The sequence below is a fragment of the Anomalospiza imberbis genome, unplaced genomic scaffold, assembly GCF_031753505.1.
Source record: "Anomalospiza imberbis isolate Cuckoo-Finch-1a 21T00152 unplaced genomic scaffold, ASM3175350v1 scaffold_230, whole genome shotgun sequence".
Classification (NCBI taxonomy): Eukaryota; Metazoa; Chordata; class Aves; order Passeriformes; family Viduidae; genus Anomalospiza; species Anomalospiza imberbis.
In genome coordinates this window covers 23,508-43,468 of record NW_027099861.1, presented here as the reverse complement: position 1 = coordinate 43,468, position 19,961 = coordinate 23,508, and the positions used below count along the sequence as shown (strand labels likewise).

The following is a 19,961-nucleotide window of genomic DNA, read 5'->3' as shown; positions in this document are numbered from 1 at the left end:
AGCGATATTCCTCAGTGGAGAGGCTTCAGGCGATGGTGAAGAAAGGAGGCACTTCTGCTAGAGCTTGATCCAGAGTCTTTATTTCAGCTACAGAGTTGTGGACCTGGTGGCAGCTCCAACAGAAGGCCCGGCCACGTGGCTGGATTGTCCTTTTAACCCGGGGGTAAGGGGAGGGGCAGGGACAGGTAGCCACCAAGCAGGTGAGGGGGAGGGGTGCCAGGGGAGAAGGGGCACTTAGGTCTACCAATAGCCACAGGGGGCAGGGGGTATCTTTCAAATCTGCCAATCACTCGACCCCCTGGACCCCCTGTCTCACAGCCAGGGCTCATGGGTGTTGGGGCGGGGGGAGAGGGTTACCTTTGGGAGGGAGGAGACACACCGCAACAGGATCAGACAGCCCCACGCCAGGCAGCGTTTTCTCCTCTGAGAGCTCCTCCGAGCTGAGCGAGCTGGTGAAGCCTGCAGAGCAAATGAGACCCGGGAGTGAGGGAAAGGCTGGCTGGGAAGGAGTCAGATAAACCCGTGTGGGCATTTCCCTTTCCAAGGGGCTCCTGGGCAGACAAAGGGGACAAGAAGGAGGCCCCACCTCACGACATTCCCTTTTTTCCTTCAGGAGCTCTATTGCAGTCACTGCATACAAGAGTTGACTTGATCCCCTTGATGCCAGGGAGCACCAAGAGCTTGAACCTCGCTGGAGTCCAGCCCTGCCTGCCTATCACTGAGCAGAGGGAAAAGATGAAAAACCTGGGCGAGGCTTGAGCCAAATTGGCATTTTGCCACTTGTGATTTCCTCCCAGCTTTTGCAGCAGGGTGACAACCCCATGGCTGCAAACCACTCCCTTTTGCAAGGCAGATGTGGACCTCGCTGGTAGCTCAGGGCTCTTGAAGGGGCTGCTGCAGTTGGCAACAGGAGCTGTTGTTGAACTTTTAACATTGCTTAACCCCCCCTGCCAAATGCCATCAAGTGGCTGAGGAAGGACACAAAAAGATTAGCCTGGAGGAAGGGAGGCCAAAACCTTGGAAAAGGATGAAAGAAATGCTGTGATCGTGATGATGACAAAAAAAAAACAATTTATTTTTGACAGCAAACGAGCACCCGCCGCCCTCCAGCCCTCCCAGACTGGCAGGCCGAGCGGAGCCGTTTCCATGGCATGAGGTGCTGGCAGCCTGTGGAGAGAAACCAGAGAGCCACGGTCAGTCACAGAAGGCTCCTGTCCCCCTGTCCCACCATGGCCTGGGCCCGGGCCAGGCTGCTGGCTGTGCTCAGAGCCCAAACCTCCCGAGCCATTCTCTGTTTGGAGAGAAGGGCAGCGTGGCAGGCCATGTTCCACCTCCTCTGCTTAAGCACAGCACAGCAGCCTCCTCAGCAGCTGCAAGGGCGGGATGCCCGTGTGCCTGCTGCCCTCTGCCCGAAGCCCTTCTGCCAGCCCAGCTGTGGAGCCGGGTGCCCACCTCTGGAGACCTGCTGCCAGGAGAGGAGCTGATCCCGCACGAGGTCCTCGTCCTTCTTGAAGGGGATGTCCCCGCAGACCGTGGCCCCAGGGGTAGCGCTGGCACTGGAGGTGCTCCACGGACAGTGCAGGCGCTTCCCCGTCCGGTCCGGGCACCAGGTGTAATCTTCCTGGGAAAACAAAGAACAATTGCATGAAATCAATTCTAAACAAGACCTGGAAACAAGAAGAAGCTACAAAGCCTGTCACCGTTTCACGGGCCTGAGGAGGGTCTGAGCACTCCATGCGAGAATTAAACCTGTCCATGGGTGGGAAAAAACCCCACCTTTCCCGCCCGTAAACGCACCCCTTCCTCAAGGGCCTAAAAAGCAGATCAGCTGGGGCACGGCTTCAGAACCCGTCCCCCTCTGCTGCCCCCATCCACATGGATGGATGCTTTGTCAGGCTGGCTGCCCCCGCCCCAGCCCATGCCAGGCTGGCTGGCAGAAGCTGTCAGCAAGGCCAGGAGCTGGCTCCCCTTCCACAACACCCGTCCCCTCTCCCACCAAAAAGCAGCTTGGCGGCCGGGGGAAAAATTAATATTCCCCAGGGCCGCCAAGCGGGGAACCTACAGCGCGTGGCCAGCCCGAGCCCTGCCATGCCTGGAAGCACGAGCATCCCCCCGCCCCTGCGCCGGCTGGGGACTCATCTTGATTTCATCGGGGCGCAGAGCGTGTCCTCCAGGAAGGGGCCGCAGCCAAAGCCACTCGGCTTTGCCCCGCCAGCGGCCAGCTCGAGGATGGTGTTCCCAGCTCCATGTGGTGCTCCAGAAGAACACGCCAGCTGTGCCTCGGCTTGCGGGCTCATCTCGATGCCATTGAGCTGCAGGGGGATGTTTCCCCTGTTCCAGTCCGTGGCACCTTCACTGCACTGCCACCACTTCTCCAATGGGACGGGGAGCACTGAGACGCTCCCTCCACAACTCGCTGGGGACCAGCGGAAGCATCTCCTTGGCTGCGCTCTCTCCTCCGGGCCGCGGCCACAGGGAAACGCTCCGGGGTTTTCTTGGAGTGCCACGAGACATGTGCAGCGGGTACTTGCTGGGCTCCTGGATCCTACTGAGCAGAGGGATGGATCTCTGCTGTCTCCTGGGCCAGGCAGGGCTCCTGCAGCCAAGAATGCTCAAAAAGGTCTTCCAGTGATGGCCTGTCTGCGGGTTCCATGGATAAACACCACCTGATGAGGTGCTGGCACTCTGCAGAGAAACCAGAAACCGCCACTCAGCGGGACAAGGCTCCTGTCCGTGCTCTCCCACATTCCACGGTGCCCAGGCCACACTAGGAGTGCTCGGAGCTGCAGCCAAAAGCTTCCCATTGATCCTCCCTTCCGGAGGAGAGCAGCCCAGAGGCACACGTGCCACCTCCTCCAGCTAACCCAGGAGATCAACCTCCTCACTAGCTGCTGGAGCGGGACGCTTCTGTGCCAGCTGCCCCCTCCCAACCCCGCTCTTCCTCCCGAGCCTTGAAGGCGCATCCTCACCTTGAGACACCCGGGGTGGGAAGAAGAGCTGGCCCTGGACGATGTCCCTGTTTGTATGGAAAGGAAGGTCCCCGCAGACCAGGTCATAAAGCAGGATGCCCAGGGACCAGATGGTGGCTGGCTGGCCATGGTAGCAGCCAAAGAGGATCCACTCCGGTGGGCAGTACTCCGGCGTTCCTATGGGACACGGGCACAGCTCATCAGGCCCATGCTGCTCCCTCCCTCCCTCCCTCCCAGCCAGCTCCCGTTCCACAACAGCCAGCTCCTGCCCCGCCGAAAAGCAACTTGGCTGCAGCCGGCTGAAGAAGGATTCCCCCTCCTGCCCTCCCTCCCTCTTCCCCCTCTGCCAGCAAAGGGGGGAACCTCCGCTGCCCGGCTGGGCCCCGGCTTTGGGCTCACCTGACATCCGGGTGTAGAACGTGTCCTGGAGGATCGTGCCACAGCCGAAGTCGATGAGCTTGGCCTCGCCCGTGGCCAGGTCGACGAGGACGTTCTCGGCCTTGATGTCGCGATGCAGGACGCCGCGGCTGGTGCAGTGCCACACGGCCTCCAGCACCTGGCGGAACAGCCCCCGCGCCACGGGCTCCGTCAGGAACCCCCGCTCGGCCAGGAAGTCCCAGAGGTCCTGACAGCGCTGCGGACGCTCCATGACCAGCGCGAAGCCGTCGGGCAGCTCGAACCAGTCCAGGAGCCGCACGACGCCGCGGAAGCCAGGGCACGACACCATCCACAGCAGTGCCAGCTCCATGGGCACAAGGGCGCCGTTGTGCTGCGGGGGGACCGCGATGCCCTCAGCGGGGCCGATGCTGCGCCGCGCCTTGGGCACCCCCTGCCCGGCCCCAGCGCCGCTGGCCATTGCCCGGCCCGGGACGCTGCGCGGCCCCCGCTCACTCCCCGCTCGCTCCCCTCGCAGCGTTCCGGCTGCCACCCTGCCGGGCCTCGCCTCAGCCCCGCCCGGCACGCCCCGCCGGCTTCTCCCGCTGGCCCCGCTCACTCACCAGCCGCGCCCACTCCGAGATGCGATCCCGGCGCACTCGCTTGATGGCCACCTGCAAGCCAAGGCGAGCGCCGGGCTGAGCTCCCCGCCCGCCGCTCGCCGCCCGCCGCCCCCTCCGCTCCGGCCCCGTCTCTTACCGGGGCGCCGTCGGCGAGCCGGGTCCCGGAGTAAACGCTGCCGCAGCCGCCGCTCCCCAGCAGCGGGCCCTCCCGGTAGAGCTGCTCCAGGGGAGGCTTCTCCGCCCGTGCGGGCGGCACCGCGCTCCCGCTCTTCTGCCCCGGGAACCCGACCGCCCGGCGCGCTGCTGCTTGCCGAGCCGCCCCGGGCTGCGGCGGCTCGGGGCCGGCGGCCAAGCCGAGCAGCGGCGGAGCTCGGAGCGGGGAAGCTGCTGGCGACGCTGTCGGGGCCGGGGCGGGCGCGGGGCGGCAGCGGGGCGGCTGCGGGCGGAACCGCGGGAGGGGCTTGGTTCGGGGCCGGGGCCCCAGCCAGGGCCGGCCCAGAGCCCGCGCCAGGCGGAGCCAAAAGACCGCGCTGCTCCGCCAGCACCAGAGCAAGAGGCACTTCCAGAAGTGCCACAGCCAGGTCGGAGAGAGCCCGGCCGAGGCGGCTCCACGGCGGGACGGGCAGGGGCGGGCACGGGGCGGCCCCGCCGAGCGGCGCCTTGCGGGACGCGGCATGAGCCGGGCTGGGAGAGGCAGAACACGGACGGGACGGGACCGGAATAGAGTGAGTGTGAGAGGGAGAAGGGGATGGGGAGCGAGTGGAAAGTCGAGCGGAAAACCGATCGAGAGAAGCGCTGCTGCTGCTGCTGCTGCTGCTGCTGCTGCTGCTGCTGCTGCTGCTGCTGCTGCTGCTGCTGCTGCTGCTGCGGAACCGCCGGAGCTCGCGAACGTTCCTCCGTTGCCTCCGCGAACCCAACGGAGGAGCTGCCGCGCGCCCCGCGGAACGAAAGAGAGAAACTAACAAATAAAACCCCAAAGTAATTCCTATTCGAGAAGTAACCAAATCAAACAATGTAGCAATAAAGAAGCGTGTTGGCTTGTGGCTTCTTTCTTCTTTGGCTGAGACGAAGCATTTCATGGGGAAGAATTGCCTCTTCAGAAACTTTTGCAAGAGTGGACAGGAGTGGAGCATTTAATTTTCGAGTAGAAAAGGGAAATCGTATCAGTAATGTCATCTCTTTTCATCCTCTGTTGAGACAGTTGCAGGCTGCCAAAAGACATGGTCTGCAATGTGGAACTTGGGGCCAAGATCCTTTTTCTGCCAGAGGATGAGGAGGGGAAGTATCCCAGAATCGTGGAGTCGTGGCATGGTTTGGTTTGGAAAGGATCTGAAAAATCACATGGCTGCAACCCCCCTGCTGTGGCTGGGGACCCCTTGCACTAGCCCGGCTTGTCTAGAGCTCCATGCAGCCTGGCCTTGAACACTGTCAGGGACGGGACAGCCACACCTTCTCTGGTCAACCTGTTCCAGGAGAGACTTTTTTCTGAATTCCTTACCTAAACCGACTCTCTTTCCACCTGGATCCATTCTCTCTTGTCCTGTCCTTGCCTGCCCTCATACAAAGTCCCTGTCCATCTTTCCTGTAGCTTGCCCTCAGGTACTGGAAGGCCACAGTTGGGTCAAGTCTAAGTCTCTTGCCCAGGTTGAAGAAGCCGAGCTGTGTCAGCCCTTACTTGCAGGAGAGAAGTGTTCTAGATATATATTATAATATTGGCTTTTTGCAAATATTAAAATGGATTTTATATATGTGATGTTAAAGTAACTTTGTTCCAAATATATAGTTTTAAATTTTGTTGTTAATTAGGCTTAGACACAGTAGTGCAATAGCTGATGGAAGTATGCTTGTGTTAAAATGCCTGCTTGGATGGGATAACATCCAATGAACACAGGATGAGCACACCTGTACAGATCTGCCAACCATCAGCACTCACCGTCTGAAGGCAGTGCGGATCAAGGCCCGAACTGGAAGGGATAAAGAGAAGGAGCCAAACCCCAGCCAAGGAACACGCATGCTCTGAAAAGGCAGACCCAAAGAGGGGCCATGTAAAATAGCTCCTGGAAAATGTAAACTCGTTTATGGATATGCATAAGCGGCTATGAATATGCAACAGGCTGATGTAAGGGAAAAGGTATTTAAGGGGGATCCCTGAAGGTAACAGGGTGGTCTTGGCTGAGTGCCAAGATGCACCCGGCCATAAAAAACCTTTGCTCCATGGTCCTTGTCTCCTATTGTCCTTTATTAAACTTTTTACATTTTCACAGGAGAGTGAACGTGTTTTTCACATGGACTACATATGCTTATGCAAATTCTAGGAAGACTAGTAATTTTTTCTACAATAATTGGGTTAATCATCACAAACAAACATCCATTTTGCAGCATCTCTAGCTAATAGAAGTTGATTCAATCTTCTTTCTTGATTCAGTATTCTTGCAGTCTTCAAAGCTCTGTTTGTTCTTGCCAAGGCATTCTGATTATCAAATTTTTTATGCTAATCAGGTCTGAAGTACATCAACTCACTTCTGTCCTGGCAGCATGGGTGTGTCAACTCAAGGAGGGAAACACTAACTGAGAGGATTACAGTAAGGTGAAGGTAGACTCAGCCTCCGGTGACCGAGCTAACGGGTATGATCTGTCAGATCCCCTTGAAGGAGCCTCTAGTATGAATGCTCAGGGAAGAAAGGATAACCAGAGCTAGAGGGGCCCTGCCTCGAGCCAAGGAGAGGCACGGGAAAACCGTATCTTTGGTCAGTGTGGATCCAATGGCCTGGCACATCAGAGCCACAAAAATGTGACACCTTAGTTGATACTGGAGCGCAGTGTCCCCTGATACCATCGGGACATGTGGGGGCAGAACCTGTTTCCATTGCTGGGGTGATGGAGGGATCACAGCAATTGGCCCTGTTGGGAGCCGAGGTGAGCCTGACTGGGAAGGAGTGGCAGAAACATCCTATTGTGACTGGCCCAGAGGCCCTGGGTATTCTGGGCATAGACTTCCTCCAGAACGGCAATTACAAAGAACCAAAGGGACTCAGGTGGGCTTTTGGCACAGCTGCTGTAGAGGCAGAGGACATTCAGCAATTGAACACCTTGCCTGGACTGTCAGAGCATCCATCTGCAGGAGGACTCCTGAGGGTGGAAGAGCAGCGAGTGCCAATTGCCACCTTGACCGTGCATCGCCGGCAGTATCGGACGAATCGAGGTGCTGTGATCCCCATCCACAGAATGATCGGTTAGGTGGAGAGCCAAGGGATGGTCAGCAAAACCCACTCACCCTTCAACAGTCCCATCTGGCCTGTGCACAAGTCTCAATGGAGATTGGCTGTGGACTATCGTGCCTTGAATGAAGTGACTCCACCGCTGAACGCTGCTGTGCCAGACATGCTGGAACTCCAGTACGAGCTGGAGTCCAAGGCAGCAAAGCGGTACGCCACTGTTGACATTCCCAACGCGTTTTTCTCCACTCCTCTGGCAGCAGAATGCAGGCCTCAGTTTGCTTTCACCTGGAGGGGCGTGCAGTACACCTGAAACCGACTGCCCCAGGGGTGGAAGCACAGCCCCACCATCTGCCATGGACTGATCCAGGCTGCACTGGAAAAGGGTGAAGCTCCAGAACACCTGCAGTACATCAATGGCATCATTGTGTGGGGGAACACGGCAATGGAAGTATTTGAGAAAGGAGAGAGGATCATCCAGATTCTGCTGGAAGCCGGCTTCGCCATCAAGAAGACCAAAGTCAAGGGACTTGCCCGAGAGATCCAGTTCCTGGGGGTAAAGTGGCAAGACGGATTGTGTCAGATTCCCACTGAGGTCACCAAAAGGATCACTGCGATGTCTCCACCAACCAGCAAGAAGGAAACACGAGCTTTCCTAGGTGCCATAGGTTTTTGGAGAATGCACATTCCCGAGTACAGCCAGATTGTGAGCCCTCTTTACCTGGTTACCTGCAAGAAGAACGATAATTCCTCTGGGGCCCTCAGCAGCAACAAGCTTTCACCCAGATCAAGCAGGAGAATGCTCAGGCAGTTGCCCTTGGCCCAGTCAGGATGGGACCAGAGATGAAGAATGTGCTCTACTCTGCAGCTGGGAACAATGGTCTGTCCTGGAGCCTTTGGCAGAAGGTGCCTGGGGAGACTCGAGGCCGACCACTGGGATTCTGCAGCTGAAATTACAGAGGGTCTGAAGCCAAATGCACTCCCACAGAGAAGGAAATCTTGGCTGCCTATGAAGGAGTTCAAGCTGCCGCTGAGGTGATTGCCACAGAAGCACCACTCCTCCTGGCACCCTGACTGACGGCACTGGGGTGGATGTTTAAAGGGAAGGTTCCCACTACCCTCCACGACACTGCTGCCACATGGAGCAAATGGATTACTCTCATCATGCAGCACACTCGGATTGGAAACCTGAATCGCCCTGGGATTTTGGCGACAATTACAAACTGGCTGCTGGTGACAACTTTGGTCTCACTGATGGAGAGCAGCAGGAACAAGTGACAAGGGCGAAAGGAGCTCCACCATGCAACCAACTACCATCAGAGGAAACTCGATACTCTGCTTTCACTGACAGTTCCTGTGGCATCATAGGGATGAACTGGAAGTGGAAAGCAGCCGTATGGAGCCCCACATGACACATAACACAAGCTACCGAAGGAGAAGGTGGATCAAGTCAACTTGCTGAACTCAAGGCCGTTCAGCTGGCCCTGGACATTGCTGAGAGGGAGAGAAGTGACCAAAGCTCGACCTTTATATGGATTCTTGGATGGTAGCCAATGCTCTGTGGGGCTGGCTGGAAAGGTGGAAAAAGGCTAACTGGCAGCATAGAGGAAAACATGTCTGGGCTACTGATGAGTGGAAAGACATTGCCTCTTGGGTAGAAAATGTGTCTGTAAAAGTCTGTCATGTAGATGCCCATGTCCCCAAGAGTCGGGTTAATGAGGAACACCGAAACAACGAGCAGGTAGATCAGGCTGCAATGATAGAAGTGTCAAAGATAGATTTAGATTGGCACCATAAGGGGGAGTTGTTCCTAGCTCAATGGGCCCATGAAGCCTCAGGCCATCAGGGCAGAGATGCCACTTTTAAGTGGGCATGAGACCAAGGGGTGGCTCTAACCATGGACAGTGTTTCTCAGGTTATCCATGACTGTGAGACGTGTGCTGAGATCAAGCAGGTCAAGTGGGTGAAGCCCCTGTGGTATGGTGGGCAGTGGTCCAAGTACAGGTATGGGGGGGCCTGGCAGATTGACTACATCACACTGCCCCACACACGCCAAGGCAAGCGCTACGTGCTCACAATGGCAGAAACCACCACAGGATGGTTGGAGACCTCCCCTGTGCCTCATGCCAATGCCCAGAGCACCATCCTGGGCCTTGAAAAGTAAATCCTGTGCAGGCATGGTACCCCTGAGAGGACTGAGTCTGACAACAGGACTCATTTCAAGAACAGCCTTATCAACTCCTGGGCTAGGGAACATGGCCTGGAGTGGGTGCACCATATCCCCTACCATGCACAAGCTGCAGGCAAAGTGGAGAGGTACCATGGACTGTTAAAAACCGCCCTGAAAGCATTGGGTGGGCGATCTTTCAAAAACTGGGAGCAGCATTTAGCAAAGGCCACCTGGTTAGTTAACACCCGAGGTTCCACCAATGGAGCAGGTCCTGCCCAGTCTGAGTCCCTGAATATAGTAGACGGAGATAAAGTCCCAGTGGCACATATCAGAGGTTTGCTAGGGAAGACAGTGTGGATCAACTCTGCCTCGAGTACAGACAAACCAATTGGTGGGATTGTCTTTGCTCAGGGACCAGGTTGTACATGGTGAATAATGCAGAAATATGGAAGAACACAATGTGTACCTCAGGGAGATCTCATTGTGGGGCGAGCCTCATATGCAAATATCACTGTTTGCTGGATGTTACTGCCACTGTCTTTACATTAAACCACACAGACATGAGACAGAAGGAAATGTGTAAGTGTCGAAGTGATACAGAGCGAGTGATATAGAGGGAAATGTATGTCAAAAGTTTGAGCAAGAGAGATGGAAGGAAATGTGTCTGAGTAAGTGAAAGATGGAAGTTTTAACTTGATGAAGTTTTTACATGACGTTTGGTAGTTATGTTGACGATATGGAGATAAGGGGTGGAATGTCCTAGGGTGACGTTAGGGTGCTTGCATCCCCAATCGTGTGTTCTGTTTAGGCTTGATGTTATGTTCTGTGCCTTCAGGACTGGCTCAGAAAAGTGAAGGTTTGTTTTGTCTTGTTATGAGCCAGCTCACCTCCCCTCACATTGTGTGTCTAGGAGAGGCTAGGGCTTGCTGGCTTGCTTGCTTTCACTTTGCTCTTGCTCCTGCTTTTTGCTTTTGCCCTTGCTTTTGCTTATTAGTTAGTTTAGCGAGGCAATCCAATTTTTTCCCTGGACTGTTTTTTTTCTTTCCCTTTCCTGAATACCATTTGAACTTGCTCAGGACTGGGACCTGGGAAACACCAAGACACACCGAGAGCCAGCATTTTGTGACCTGCAGCAGCCATGCCCAGTGCCAGAGACCGATAACTGGGCAACCACTCTCAGGAGAGACTTTCTGAATTTGTCACCTCTTCAGAGCGTAGAAAGATTTTGTCATCTGGTGTTGTTCATTTTTTGTGCTGGGGAGTGCTCTGCCTGCTCAATAAACAGGTTGTTTCCACTACTCTCTGAGGAAATTCTTCCTGAACCAGGTAGGGGAGGACCCGTGGGGGGTTTTCTTTCTGGGGGCTCCTTCTGAAGGTTTTCTCCCAAATTTGCCCCAAACCAGGACACATTACTACATCAGCAGGCTGTTCATTGGTGAGATCCAGCAGGGCCCTGTTCAGCCTGTGCTCAGCAAACTGAGTGGCCATGAGCCACTGGTGGATGTACCTCACCATGGCAGGCACCTGGAGAAGGCAGGGGAGACTTGGAAAGCTGCCAGAGGGAGGAATGTCCCCAGCTTCCCCAGAGAAGTGCTTTCCTTGCCACCACACTGCCATGGCCTCAAAGGCTTCCAGTGACCAGTAGGCATGGCTTGGGCGGCCAAGCAATTCCTGGGAGGGTCAAACCCTGGCCACAGGCTGCTTACTTGCTTTGGATTGGAAAACCCCTCCTCTACGAGCATATCCAGCAGGGCAGCACAGGTCTCCTGTGCAGGGCTAGCTCCAGGGCCTTCTTCCTCTTCCTCCACCCAGGACAGCTTGGGCACTCTCAGGGGTCTCTGCTCCATGTCAGTGACTGGATTTGTGGCTACTTGCAGGGGAGATGCCTCGGAAAAGCTCTGAGTCAGCAAGGCCTGCAGTCGTGCCTGGAAGGCACCTTCAAGAGAGAAGCCTCAGGAAGGCTACAGCACAGCAAGTCCTGCACTCTGGTCTCGAGGGCTCCTGCCACAAGGACAGGAGACTCCTGTCGAGGATTGTGGTCTGGCCTCGAGGGCACCGGTGGCAGGGATGGGAGATGCCTCTGGGGCACCAAGTCCCATGGTCTGCCCTCGAGGACACCTGCAGGAATAATGCCTCTCAGAAAAGCTCCGGGTCAGACACGAACGAGTGCGCTGTGCGGGGGCTCCTCACGGCACCGCTCTGTCCCATCCTGTCCCGTCGCGTGCTCCGAGCACTGTGGTGTGGTCTTGTCACCGCCAGCTCCTATGTCACCCCGTGTCACAAAGGGCCCTTGGACACGCTGTCCCGTTCCATGCCACGGTGACCGTGCTGCACCGTGTCACAAAGGGCCCCTGCACACACTGCCCCCTGCCCTGGGGCTGCCCCCAGCCCACCCAAAGTGGCTCAGGTTGGAAGGAATCCCTCACTCCAAGTGTCTAAGACAGCCCGACAGGATCTTTAGGAACGGCTCAAACCATCAGCAAACGCTGCCCTGCTCTGCGGGCTCAGGGCAGCAGAAGGAGCCCCCAGGGCTGCCGACACAGCCACGCTGGGAAGGGCACGGGGCCTTCACAGAAGCTGGCACGGCCTCCTTGGGACACGTCCCGGCTGCTGGCCATCCTAAACCCATGGGTGTGACACAGACAAGGAACGTGTGGGCCAGGGCACGAATGCGGCTCTGACCCCTGGGGCCCGGGGAGCGCTGACATCAGCAGGTGTGGCAGAGTCCCCGCCCAAGCAGACCTGCCACCCCCCGAGCCCTGGCAGCACCAGTGCCCGTCTCCTGCCCCAGAGACCTGTGCCCGTGGGGGCTTCTCTGCCAGAGGGCAGCCAAAGCCCACGTGCATTGGGGGCTGCGCTCCTGCCTGCAGGGGCTGTTGGCAGGAGCACCTGGAGCAACTGCTGGCAACACTTGTTCTCTGTCAGAAGCTCTTACTCCATGCTGAAATTATTTTCTCATTGAAATTATTGCCTTCAGAACAAAACCACCTCAGCGGTGAAGGCACAGAAGAATCTGGCAAGTAAGAATCCTCAATTCAGGAAAGCTTTACTTCCCATTGCTCAACTCAAGTAGTTCCAAGAAGTTGCAAACTTCCCAAATTAATTGGGATGGCCTGAGGAGGTGAAGAGTTGGAATTTTGCTTCCCATCTCAAAGCAGCAACTCATTTGCCTTAACCTCATCCACTGAGGCTCACTTTACAGAACAGAGCACTACACAAAAAAGGGAAAAAACAAGGGCCATTCTTTGGTTTTCTATGAATGGATGATCATATACTAATTCTCTTAAGAAATAAAAGCTCTCAATAAATCAAAGTCCACTCAGTGGTAGAAAAGTAGCTCAAAGAATTGAGTAGATGGCAAAAGGGCTAATCCTCCCCCTGGTACAGATATCTGAGTGGCCAGTAAAGTACAGCTCTCCCCTCTTGTTCCCTGCAGGAGAATCAGCACCATGAAGAGGAAAAGTCACAGATATTCCTTCTGGCCTTCGTAACCAAAGCTGTGCCAAAGCATAGATGCTGCCTTCAAACTGACTCAAATTCCAGCCTAGACCTCTCACCTTCCAGACAACTCCTTCTCCAACACCCCACCAGCACCAAGCCCCCCAAACTCCCGCACAGAAGCCCTCAACACCCCGCCAGGAGCCCCAGCTGTCCCCGTCCCTCCGCAGAGCTTTCCCACCCTCCAGCAGACGCCCTGGTTCCCTGCAGGTGCCGTGGGATGGCACTCAGGAGGATCTGCTCCAAGGCCTTCCCCTGGAGCACGCTCAGGCTGCCAGGCCTATGGATCCTGGATCATCCTTCCCACCGAGCCTCCCTGTGCACGGCTGCTCCATTTGCACCTTTGCGCTCAGCTCGGACTTCTCCACTTCACCAGGAGTGCTGGGAAAGGATGGAGAGCAGCCTGGCAAGCTCTTTCTGCAGCTCCCTCTTTGCCCTTGGGGAGGTAGAACATTCCACAGGAAAGTAACTGGTGCCACAAGGAGCGGGTGGCCTCAGGCACCTTTGGGGATGGAACAAGGCCTTGGTTTGACATAAGTAAGCACAAGCCATTCACATGAGTAAACAAGTAATTATCACTGACATGCCTAAGTACTTAGCACCAGTTAGCATAACAAAAACCTGATGGCCTAACTTGACATGAGAGTGACCTGACAAAAAGCTTTAGACACAGTCTACCAGAAGAACTAAGGGCAAGTGTGGAATCAGCCCTGTGCAGGGAAGCCCTGAGGAAGACTTTGTGCTGCTTTGGGGCATCGAGACCGCTCCTGGCCAGGGCCTGGACATCAGCTTCAAGTATGGGAATCTGACAGAATGTATTTCCAACCGCCTGCCTATGGAATCACCTCAGCAGTGTGAAGATGGATGGTTATTTTGATACAACGCCTACATCAACCCACTGAAATTTATATGTGGCAGAGAAACACTTTAGTGGGGTGCAGACCCCTGCCCTCCTGCCAGGTCAATAAAAGGGCTTTTGGCTGACAATGCATTTGTCTGCTGATTTCTTTGAATGAGGGAGACCCCTCAGGACTGCTGTATCCTGAGGGAACACCGTTGGCCTTGACCTGTAGGCACCTGCACAAGCTTAAAATCAGCTGCCTCAGCTTCCAGGACCTCTCTTGGCCGGCATCCTGACATGGATGCAGGATTGCTGTGAGGCACTGCTGGGACCCAGCAGGACAGGACCGGCTGTCTCGTGTCCACGTAGCACCCCTCACACAGCCAGGGCCATCCCAAAACCAGACAAACACTCACGTGTCAGCACAGGGGAGCAAGGAGCACTGGGCTCCTCTCAGGGTATCTCAGCTGGGCTCGCTCCACAACACACCCCCACTTTCAGGCCTGCTGATGCCCAGCTGCCAGAAATGCCTACCTTGTTCTCTCCAGGGTGCACAGGGAGAGCCAATGAGCAGGACGCCTTGGGAGGCAAACCTTCCCAGCCTTTTCTGAGGCCAGGGACACACCAAGATCAGCCAAGACTCTCCACGCTGCCTGGCCCACCCAGCCCAGCTCTGTGCTGGCCCTGGGCCACAGCAGCTTCCACCAAGCAAGAGCCACATGCACATTGCCAAGAGTTGAAACACAGCAGACAGGGAAGATGTGAAAAGTGTGTGTGTAAAGGCATTTTAATTCACAGCTCTCAGAGAGAGCTCTGGGGCTCATGGCTGGACAGAGATACTCCTGCTCACGCCTCTGTCCAAAGGGGGGAACACACCCTGCTGCAGGTGCTTGGGTTGGTCTCCACAGGTCCAGGCAGATGCCAAACCTGCTCTTCACAGCCTTCTCCCTTGCCCTGCCCCTCTGCCAAGTGCAACGGGCCTCAGGCAGTGAAAGGACCACAGAGAGCCAAAGGAGGACCCTTGCACCCACATTACTGGGAGCTCCCTGGGAAGCACTTTTCTTGAGAAGCAAGCCCTTTTCCTCCAAAGGCATTTCCCCACATGTGTAGCTGTCCTGGGGAACACCAACACACTCTCAAGAAAAGCTGGCAAGGCTGAATGACTTCAGGTCCTTTCAGGACAGGCACTCCGGCTGTAGCTCGTATTCCCCCAAGTGTGTTTCCAGGTGGAGGTTCAGAGGGGCAGCCCCAGGCCCTCTACAAACACAAGCTGCCCGCTGCCTCTTCACCTGCCTCAACTCCTGCCTGCGGTCACTGCAGCAAAACCAGGCTGTTCCAGCCAGAGCCCAGAGCCCTGTTCCCGCAGGACGCTCTTGCCAACACCTTCCAGGACTCTCCGCTGTGCATGCAGCACTTTTCATGCCTGGTCTCAACAGGCTTTGGAACGCAGAGCACAACCTGGCTGGCTCTGCCACCAGCACAGCCCAAACACCGGCGGAGGAAGAAGCAGCAGGGGTTGTTTTGCGGCCATGCCCAAGAGAAACTGGAAGGGTGCCCTCCCTCTGGTCTCCCTTGGTTGGCTTTCTGACTGGGTCTGAGGCTGGGGCTGCCATTCCTCGGTTCTGGGGACCAGAACCACACCCAGGATCCCAGCACTGTCTGACAGCGCTCCGGGCACTGGTACAGTCACATGTCTGAGTCTCGGGCACAGCACTGCTGCTTCAATTGCTCTTAGGCACATCCAGAGCTCTCTGTTAAGCCCAGATGGTCTCTGGTTCTGCTCTCTTCCTGATCCTGTGCAGGGATGGAACACTGCTGTGCTTTCAGGAAGCTATTCTTGAAAACTTGCAGCATTCCAAGCTCCTTTGCCCTCCGTGGATGCTTGCCATGGAATCCCTCACAGCTGGGTTCAGAGCATCCTCAGCTTGGCTCTTCCAAAATCCAGGGGCTCCAGGGTGCTCAGCAAGATCTGTAACTCCACAGTGTTGTGGAACTGGACCTTCAGCACAGGGTCCTTCCCAGCCTGATCTGCCCTCGTTCCTCTGAGTGTGTGCACAAAACACGGCGTGGAAGAGAACGGCAGCAGGGGCCTGTGTGTCCCAGGGCCCCGGATTTGCATCACTTCAGCTCCACAGAGATGCAGGTAAAGCGAAGAAGCCAAAGTGTTCATTAATGGAAGGTGAAGCAAAGGGATGAGCTGGGAAGGAAGAAAGGGGATGGGCAGGGTCTGAGGGCTGCAGGGAGGGAGCTGTCAACAGGGAGGGAGAAGGCAGGAGCTATGGGAGCTTCCCACAGGCTCAGCTGTGCCAGTCATCAGCTGTGCCTGGAGCTCCAGCTGGTCTCCTCTGGTCTCCAGGTGGTCTCACCTTCCAAGGGATCTGCAGGTCTTAAAGAGACACTGGTTCTTCTGAACCAGCAGATGAAAGTAGTTCTGCAGCTCTTCCCTCCAACATCACCTGAACAAATGTGCTTCTGCAGGAGGGGCTGTTGTTTTCACTCAGGGCTTGAAGGGCTGGAAGAGAGAGGAACAGAGGCACGGTCAGAGCCTGGATCTGCTGGAATCCAAGGAGATCTTTCTGCCAGGGCCATCCCACCTAGACTGGACACAAGAGGAGAGGAATTTCCCTCCCAGGTCAGGGCTGTGGTGCAACACGTCCCCAGAAGGAGCCTGGAGCAGCCCAAGGCTTTGTGTGGCCAGGCAGGGGCAGGCAGGAGGCAGAGCGGTCAGCAAAGGAAGGGGTCAGTGAGGTGGGGCAGCCGGGGGATGACGACAGCCTGCAGGGACAGAGGCCAGGGCAGGGACACCGCAGGACAGCCTGGGCTGCAGAGGGCACAGGGATGTGCAGCAGCTGCAAGGCCCTGACAGAGCCAACCTGTGCAGCCCTTTGGCCATGGCTGCTGGCCCTGGGCCTGAGGCCACGAGGGGACAAGTGACCCTTGCAGCCCTGGGGCCTCATGGCCTCCTTGTACCTGCTCAGCAGCCGGGCAGGGGCCGCCCCATGGTCCTGCCCTTGGCATGGCACATCCCCACATGGCAGTGCCCATCCCGGGAAGAGCCCTGAGCAAGGAGGGAGGGACAGGATCTGCCTTGCCAGGGGCTGGGGCTCAGCCTTGGCCCTTTGCATTCCTGAAACACATCCAGGTTTGCTCAGCTCCAGAGACACCTTTGCCTTGTTTGTCCCCACCTGTCATCAGTGCCTCCAGGGTTCTGCTCTGCCTGGGGCCTGGGGACACTTTGATATGAATTGTGTCCTTGAGTGGAACCCATTAACAGTTAAAGAAAGTCTGGACTTTGAATCTGACTTTTTGAGTTCTTGAGAAGCTCTTTGAGCACACTCTGAGGGACTGGGTCTGATGCAAACAGCACCAAAGCCCCAGAGGTCATTAAAGTCCTGGTGCTGTGTCTGTGCTGCTGAGCTGGGCTGGGCTCCTGGCCCCGAGGCAGCTCCTGGCAAGGGCAGCGCTGCAGAGAGACAGCTCTGGCCAGGAGCAGCTCCTGTGCACAGCCCAGCAGGGCTGGGGCACTGCCAGGGCATCCCAGGGACACGAGCAGGGCACAGACAGAGCTCACAGGGGCTCAGCACTGGCAGGGGCTGTGGGGTGTCCCAGAGGGGGCTGTGTCACAGCAGCACCTCTGTGGCTGTGTCACGGAGGCACAGAGCAGCTGTGATGTCAGAGAGGGGCTGTGTGACTGCACAGAGTGGGTTGTGTGAGGTCACAGACTGGGCTATGACATCACAGAGTGTGAGGTCATCAAGCAGCTATGGCATGCCAGAGGGGACTGTGTGACATCACAGAGCAGGCTGTGACATCATGGCATGGCTGTACGACATCATAGAGCAGGCAGTGAGGTCAAAGTGTGTGCTGTGACATTACAGAGTGGCAGTATGGCATCACAGGGAGGGTTTTGTGACATCACTGAGGGGGTTGTGGCATCACAGGGCAGGCTGTGACATCATAGAGAAGGGTATAAGGCAATAGAGCAGATCCTGCCATCATAGAGGGTGGCTCTGTGACGACAGAGAGCGGGTTGTGACATCACCGGGTGGCTGTGTAATGTCATAGAGCAGGCTGTGACGCCAAAGAACAAATAGTGACATTGCAGGGTGACATTGTGACATCTCACAGTCTTCTGTGACATCACAGAGCAGGTGTATGACATCACAGGGTGACATCTCAGAGTCGGCTCTGTGACATCACAGGGGCTGTGTGCCATCACAGGGGCTGTATGAGGTCACTGGGGAGGTCACTCCACCCCAGCTCCCCCTCCCAGTTCCCCCAGAGAAGTCCAACGCTGCTCGTGCACTGTGGGGTCCCCTGTCCCCCCGGGTCCCCCCGCCCCCGGCGCCGCAGCCTCCCCCAGAGGATGTTCCACGAGATCGACCCCAGAGCCTGACACGGGGACGGGGCTGGGGCTGTTGGGGGTGGGACAGGGAGACAGGGACCCCCTAGCAGCGTCCCCGTGTCCCCCAGGGCCAGAGCCTGGGCCAGGGCTCCTTCACCCTGTTCCCAACGAGGGCTTGAGAGCGCTGAAAAAATCCCCAGCAAGGGATCAGCAAAAACCAGATTTAATATTAAGCGACAGCACCACAAATTTCCTTGGCAAGAGTCACTCTGCTCCTGACTGGACACTTCAGATACAGAAAAGGAAACAAAGCTACAACAAAACCAAACAAAATCCAGGCAATCAAACCAGAAATGAGCTGAGACCTGGGGCTTTCCTTCCTATGGAAAAGAACTGTCCTTCTCATCCAGGTGCCCATGGCCAGAATTGGGGTTCCACCTCCAACACTGCCTGTTGTGACAGACTGGAGGAGATTGTTGGCTGGAAACATTTCATGTGTGGGGAGGAAGGGGCAGGTCCAGCCTTGCCCTGCCCTGGAACCCCAGCCCTGCCCTGCCCTGGAACCCCAATCCCCCCAGAGCCTCTATCCCAGCCCAGCAGTGTCTGCCAGTCCCTGGCACAGCACAGGCAATGCTCCACAGCCACCTCTGGAGCCCCCAGCCCAGCTCCTGAGTGACCAAATGACCCCAAGTCCCACCTGGGGGAAGGGCCCAGGAACACCAAGGGGTGTTTAAGGCTGAGCACAAGGCAAGCACACATCTTGACCCTACCTCCTCTTGGAATTTCTATCTGAACACTGCTGGAATCCAGGAGTTGGTAGCTCTGTGTGTGCTTCTCTGTATATTTTTTGTCTTTCTCTCTTTCTGTGTCTATTTCTTCTATTTTGGTCCTCGTGCAAATGTTGATTAACTTAAAATTGAATGAGCTAATAGTCTGTGAAGTTGAATGGGCCAAAGTAATGCTTTGGGAAGTGTTTTTGTTGATTGAATGTCATGCTAAACCTTTTACCAAAGTTTCTCTGGGTTTCTAAAGTTCCCAATATAGGCTGTTTTGTTGTTTTGAGCTCATGAGAATCTCTTGTTGGTATTTCTCCAGTGCATCCAACTCAGAGGACACAAACAATTGCAATTCCTCTTAAATGTCTCCTTGAGAGAGTTGTTTGGGGGATGGGAGTCAGGGCTTGTGTGTCCTGCTTGGCACAGCCCAGGCAGGGCTTTCACAGCCACATTCCACACTCCATTTCCCAGCTGGAGCCGCTGGTGCCTCTGAGTTCTGCTGCCCCAGCCCCAGGGATGCTCTCCTTGTCTGCCCATTCCCCCACGGTCTCTGGGCAGGGATGGCCTCAGTGGGGGCTGCTGACATCCTCAGCAGCTTGGAGCGCCCTGGAGCCACCTCCGGCCATGGACAGCGCCCAGCGGCGGGGAATGCCCCGGGGTGAGGAGGGAGGACACCAGCAGAGCATCCCCCCGGGGCAACGACGAAGACAGTGCCGGGATCAGGCGGAAGGAGCACGGACCCCCACCGGAGCATCCTCCAAAGGTAAGGTGTTTTCCAAAGTAAAATTGGCAAAAAATCTTATTAAATTCTGTGGCTGATCTTTGCTGTCCCCACGAGTCGCTCGCCACCCACACAAATCACAAAGTTCCCCCTCAAAAGTGGGACTGGGAGCACACAGACCCTTCCCCATAGTCTAGGGACCCCCAGAAGACCCCTCCCTATGGACTGGCCACCCCAGAAATGGGGCTAGGACCTCCAGAGAAACCTCCCCATTACCCTAAAACCCCCCAAAATGGTGCTGGTGCCCCCAGAGCCCCATCCCCATGGGACTGGAACCACCACAGATCCATCTCCATGAACCTACAACCCCCAGAAATGGGACAGGGACCCCCAGAGACCCCTCCCTATGGGCCTGGGATCCCCAGAAT

At 56.3% G+C, this 19,961-nt stretch overlaps 1 protein-coding gene and 1 long non-coding RNA gene across 2 annotated transcripts; both read right to left on the bottom strand.

Annotated features, from left to right (window-relative positions):
• Nucleotides 1-1,054: 1,054 nt before the first annotated feature.
• On the bottom strand, nucleotides 1,055-1,525 carry LOC137466490 (uncharacterized). Its single transcript, XR_010995195.1, has 2 exons — nucleotides 1,453-1,525; nucleotides 1,055-1,167 (listed from the first exon to the last, which is right to left on the bottom strand). It is a non-coding gene; the product is annotated as an uncharacterized lncRNA (long non-coding RNA).
• An 827-nt stretch (nucleotides 1,526-2,352) lies between these two features.
• LOC137466491 (serine/threonine-protein kinase pim-1-like) lies at nucleotides 2,353-4,643 on the bottom strand. The gene is given in 6 exon segments (XM_068178219.1): nucleotides 2,353-2,559; nucleotides 2,561-2,685; nucleotides 2,970-3,146; nucleotides 3,369-3,738; nucleotides 3,968-4,018; nucleotides 4,104-4,643. Coding segments are annotated over 6 exon segments (1,470 nt in total).
• Nucleotides 4,644-19,961: the final 15,318 nt, after the last annotated feature.